This window comes from Glycine max, chromosome 8, assembly GCF_000004515.6.
Source record: "Glycine max cultivar Williams 82 chromosome 8, Glycine_max_v4.0, whole genome shotgun sequence".
Lineage (NCBI taxonomy): Eukaryota > Viridiplantae > Streptophyta > Magnoliopsida > Fabales > Fabaceae > Glycine > Glycine max.
Genome location: NC_038244.2, coordinates 9288806 through 9294513, shown reverse-complemented (window position 1 = coordinate 9294513; position 5708 = coordinate 9288806). Strand labels below are relative to the sequence as shown.

Sequence of the window (5708 nt, the reverse complement as noted above, 5' to 3'; positions counted from 1 at the left end):
CAACAATCATAGAACAACTGTGTCTCCTGTGCCTCATCGAACATCAAGTAGTTGGTGGAGTTAATGAAACTGATAATTTCGTTCAGAGAGTTCAATCTGTTCGTTGCTCAGTTCCGGGCGCCATTTGAGCCCTCAGAATCAAGTAGTTGGGTGTTCTCCTATCACCAGAGAGATAACAGCATGGAGTGTGCTAAAATTCCCAACCAAGCACTTTGGTTGGATTCCACTAATTATGTTCAAAGTTTAGTTTTGCCTTATCGTAAGGGACTTCCTCCTCTGTCATGCTTGGCTTATATGGATTTATGTTAAATCAAGTAAGTGGTTTTAGAACCTTTCCATTTCATATATGGACATGTAGTATGAATATGTTTCTGTGGTTCTTCAGTTTGACTAATTTTGTGGTTGATTCTATTGGCTGTTGTTATAATGGTTGTATCAAAATCTTTGGAATAGATGAGGTTATTTTAATTTTCTATTCCTAGACTTGCAATCAACAGTAAAAATAGAAATCAAATATGTCCAAAGGCATGTGGTAAACATTTCAGATGAATTTCTTGGAAACTATAGCTCTAACTCAAGACATTACATGAAAAAGAAGCGTGCAGTCCTCTATTTTCTAACATACATTTGACAAACAAAATAGTACAACCTCCTAATATTTAACCCGTCATGTATTAATCATATTAAGCCTTTATCTCCCAGTATTCACTCCTCTGAATTGCCACCGGTAACTGCAGGGTGTTGAGGCCTGTACTTGTACCTCTTTGAAACGAACAAATAGACAAAGAAGTTGATCAAGCTCAATATTGAGAGGAACAAGTAGAACAGGTTCAGATGGTTTCTGTTAATATTGTTCCCTGCTAACCAACCTCCACTTGAAGTGATATTCTTGGTCGCACTGTTCACAATTTTCACCAATATGGAACTTAGAAAATAGCCAAGGGCCATAGAGCACCAAAGGAAGCATGTTGATGTGGATTTTAGGCCTTTTGGTGCTTCTGAATAGAAAAACTCAAGAAGCCCCACGTAGGTAAACATGTCAGCTATGCCAAATATAAAATACTGAAAAGCAAGCCAGAATATACTCAATGGCAATGGCTGTTTTACTGGCAAGGCATCTAGCATGTTGTGGTCTCTTGCAACTCCTTTTCTTTTAACCTCTATGATTGCTGCAATTGCCATGGAGATGCAAGAGAGTATTAGGCCTACTCCTATGCGCTGCAAGTGTGTAATGCCGGTGGGAATACCAGTGAATTTACGAAGAAAAGGCACACAAATGCGATCATAGAAAGGGACTATAATGATTAAGAAGCCAACTGGGATGATTGGGAGGGATGCAGGAGGGATGTTAAAATGTTTTGTGATCCTGGTGTCCATGGTGGAGCCTTGCTGAACAGAAAAGGTTTGGAGTTGTGCTAAGCAAAGGGTCATTATGATTGAGCAACAGAATATAGGGAGCATGCTTAGAATGATTTTTGCATTTTCTACTTGGGTAACTCTGCATAGTTTCCATGGGTTTGGAGTCTCTTGGTTCTCCGGTTGCACGTCAGATTTTCTTTGGATAGCTGCTTTGTCCAAAAACCTGTGAAAAAGAACATCAAATTTTAGAACTAGATGTATGGGAATTGGAGTGATATAGCAGCAGATGAAGCATTTTACTCTAAATCTCTAATCTTGCAACAGGTTTAGTACTTTAGCTATCATCAAGTAACATATATCACTAATTTTAGTCACAAGGGGGATTAAACCTGAAAATATCCCTATGAGGTTGATGCTCTATTTCCATTGCAGCTTCTTTGTCCTGTTCAATCTCGTATAGTTCTATAGGATCTTCAGGAAGGGAAAGGTTTCTGTTGCGAATTGCAGCAACATAGACCTGGAAAATAGAAGCGAAGAATTTAAAACAAACAGCTTGATCAATGCATTATCCAACCATAAATTTGATTCCATGAGAATCTATCAATGAAGGCACATAATATACAATTCCAACTTTAACATTTTTCTCTGTATCAAACTTAAAAAAACCAATTCATATGTATTGCCATGTATAAGCACTAATTGGAAATAATGAATAATTATGAAATCTAGCTCATGCGTGATCAAAGTTTGAGCTATTTAGAGCTTCCTACTTATATATGAAAAACAAATTAAAACAAGAAGGTAATTACTAAAGGCTGTATACATACCTGTATGATCTCAATGATGCCGTTTTTTGTATGTGCAACATGAATTCGGTATAGTGGCAATCCAAAGGCAAAGAGTATGGTTCCCAAAACAATAGCAAAAGTGGAGATTCCAAAGCCCCAATCCCATCCATAGCGGTCTTGTATATATACATTAAACGTTAAGCTCACTGCACCACCAATGCAAACTGCTAACAAGAGACCATTGAAGAAGCTTGACATTTGCATTGCTTCTTTGGGGTCTCTTTCATCAAATTGATCAGCACCATGTGATGGCAAGGAAGCCTTCAAACCTGCACTGCCAAAGGCCAACAAGTAGAGGCTAATGAAGAAAAATGCTTCTTGCTTCCCACTAAGCTTTGCACAATGTGCATCTTTCACATACACGTTGCAAATGGGTGGTGTCAGGCTACCCATGTGTGCCTGTACCGTAAGCAATGCAAGTCCCTGCAACACAATTCACAACACATTCCCCGAAGAGAGTATTTTTCACTGATCCTCAAAATTGATTTGAAACGGTTTAAATAAAGTAGTCGTATATATTTAGCTGCCGAACAAATATATAAGCCTGCACCCCAAGAAATGAGATAGGCAATCTGAAACTTTCTAATACCCCTCCACATATGCACAGGCGAGCCTACTACTAAGATAGACAAGAATTAAGATGGGATATAAGCCGTCTTAGATTTCAACTTAAAATTAATTAAGATTAAGTGAAATTGTTCAACAGATATATAAGCCTACACTGCAAGAACTGAGGCGGCTATGTGAGACTTCCTAACAAAAATTTCCTTAAAAGTATCTCTTATCTAATTTTATTTGTTTAAATTAAAAATAATAATAATTAGAATGCATGGTCTTAGAACGATGTGTATGAAACAAGGTTTGATCCTCTTATCTTCAAATATAGAAAGTCATTGTCACATTACAGTAAAGTGAACATGTTGGTACAAACAACTTGTCGCATTACCATTTAATTGTTTGAATGGAAATCATAAAAAAAATATTTTTAAAAATTAAATAATTGATATCATATTTAATATTATATATAGTTATTTTTATTTCTCATTCATTTTTATATATTTTAGTTTTAAAAATATTTCCAGGCAATTGAAACTATATAAATAAGTTGTTCATAAATATATCTTAATTTTTTTCCAATAAAATATATTTTAAATGTTTTTCTTATATAAACAAAGATTAGGGAATAAAACTATTGGTGGACAAGAAAAATCAAATATATTTAAAGACTTTATAGTCAAATTCAATTTGATACGCTTTTCCTTCTGCTACCTACGAATTAGTTGCATATATCTTTTCACACCCGGTTTTTATGTTTGTATTACAGTCTCTTTTTTTTTAATCTTTATTCTTCTTTCTAATCATATCATCTTTTACTTTTATCAATTTTCTCTTTTCGTTTTATCTTAATTTCTCTTCCCACTATACACCAGTCAACCAATTACTATAACTTAAGAAAACTAGTAATTTCACACAGTTATATTTGAAAATAAATATGATTTTTCTTTCATATCCCAAATACCACTTTACACGGTTATATATAATGAATGATGCAAAAAGAAAAGGGATAAAGATTAATGAGAAGATTAGGTCACTATATCTGGTCAAGCTCACATAAAAACACTTATATATCTTGAATTTGGCTGATTGTTAATTAGTTTCAGGTCTTCCATACGGCACGCGCGCACTAGCTACCTCTAGTCCTTTGCCAATATATAATGATTAATATCTAGTATTATTATGCAATGAGGAGTTAAGGTAATTTTGGATCTTACCAAAGATTCAATGAATCCAGAAATAACAACGGATTTGTATCTGCCAATCCAAGTGTCAGCAACAACGGCCACAACAATGGAAAGCATGTAACTAACACCCATGTAATCGGTTACTATGTTAGCTGCATCTGCTAATTCATAATGCATAATTCCAGTGAAGTATGACACAAAGTTCACTGCTAGTGATAGAGTTGCCATGTTCTCGACAGCAAATGCGCCTGCACCCAAACCCAAATAATCGCTGTATCAAAATAATAATCAACGGAAATAACTGCAAAGACAATTACTAATCCTAATGAAACTTGTATATATGTATGGTTTTATATATACATATGGTGAAAAAAGTGTATATTCATATTTCTTAACCCGCACCATATATAGAAATAATTAGTGTTGTTACATTTTCATGCACGTGTTAATTAATCTTTAGGAAGATGTCCATGCATGAACTCAAACTGTCTCAGTCCTAGCTTACCAAGTATGAGCAATGAAACTTTCATCCCCCCATGTTTGTGTTTCAAAGCTCTTCTTCCTTTCCAATCAACTTTTCCATCAACAACCAGTTCTGCTTTCTCCTCCTGCATCCACTCCACACTCCCATCAACAACATGAGTATCCTGCATGCAAATGATGAGCTGAATAAGTAAATGGAATGCATGCAAGAAACATGAAAATGGTTTGCTACATCATGGGGTTCATGCATGTAATATAATAAACAAAGCAAAAATAATGAAATACCATGGTTCTGCAGAGAACTTTTGGATGGCCAATTCAAAAGAAATTAAGAGAAGAAAGTATAGTAATATACAATAGGGAGAAACCATTCGATCTCTTCCCTATATATATATATATATATATATATATATATATATATATATATTATCCAACTTAGCAATATATATGTATAAAAGATAATTATGAACACACCAAATGAGTGATGAGTCATAATACGGTCACCATCATATGTTGGCTGATGTAGTGATGACCAATTCTACGAAAGGAGAATGCACTGTTCTTGGTTGATAGCGAAATTGAGTTTTATGGAATTTGCCGACTCTAGAACAGTAAGATTCTGTGCTGGTTTTCTATCAGCGTCAACAAAAAGATCAGCATAATGACGAGTGCAAAATGGCTATAATATCCGGTTAGTTACTCAATTTTCCTTATATTTAATTATCTACTTCACAAGTTGTTTATCATCTAATTGTTTATCCTGTTTTAGCACACGTCACAAGACTAAACTCAAGTTTTGCTTCCGGATTTAAATATTACAGAATGTCTAAATTAAAAGTATATATTTTAAAATACTGTCATTAATATGTAAAAGATGCTGCTAAAAGTTTTTCATAATATAGCTATATAACATTAACATTAAAATCTATTAGCGATATTTTTCAAATGTTTCCAAAAGGACTCTTTGTTGTTGACAGTTGACACGCTGAAAAAGTAGAAGCACTTGAGTTTCTGCATTGTTTGATAGAAACACATCTTGGTTTTACAAAATAAAAGACATATACGTCATCTATAATAGGAAAGTGATTCAATCTATATTAATTTACAATCTCTTATGGGATTTTTTTTATTATAAAAATGTCTAAAGGGAAAGAGTTAAGCACGAAATGAGCAAAAGTAACTAAACAGAAGTGATTTTGTCTTGCCAACACCTGAAAATGGAGCACTACCTTATGTTTGAGGCACACCTAGCAGTGATTTTTGCCTCTAAATTGTG

The 5708-nt window shown here is 34.3% G+C and overlaps 1 protein-coding gene across 1 annotated transcript; it reads right to left on the bottom strand.

Annotated features, from left to right (window-relative positions):
• Positions 1 to 528: 528 nt before the first annotated feature.
• On the bottom strand, positions 529 to 4787 carry LOC100796993 (protein NRT1/ PTR FAMILY 4.5). Its single transcript, XM_003532724.4, has 6 exons — positions 4718 to 4787; positions 4455 to 4596; positions 3980 to 4197; positions 2187 to 2630; positions 1749 to 1876; positions 529 to 1582 (listed from the first exon to the last, which is right to left on the bottom strand). The coding sequence occupies exons 1-6, from the start codon at positions 4718 to 4720 to the stop codon at positions 706 to 708; spliced, it is 1812 nt and encodes a 603-aa protein (XP_003532772.2). The 5' UTR covers positions 4721 to 4787; the 3' UTR covers positions 529 to 705.
• Positions 4788 to 5708: the final 921 nt, after the last annotated feature.

Bases quoted from the DNA above. Each gene is read 5' to 3' on its own strand.
- LOC100796993 (XM_003532724.4), bottom strand. The intron at 4,198-4,454 runs GTAAGCTAGGAC...GTTTGGGTGCAG, and splicing joins AGTTTCATTGCTCATACTTG to GCGCATTTGCTGTCGAGAAC. The intron at 2,631-3,979 runs GTAAGATCCAAA...ATTGTGTTGCAG, and splicing joins CTGGATTCATTGAATCTTTG to GGACTTGCATTGCTTACGGT.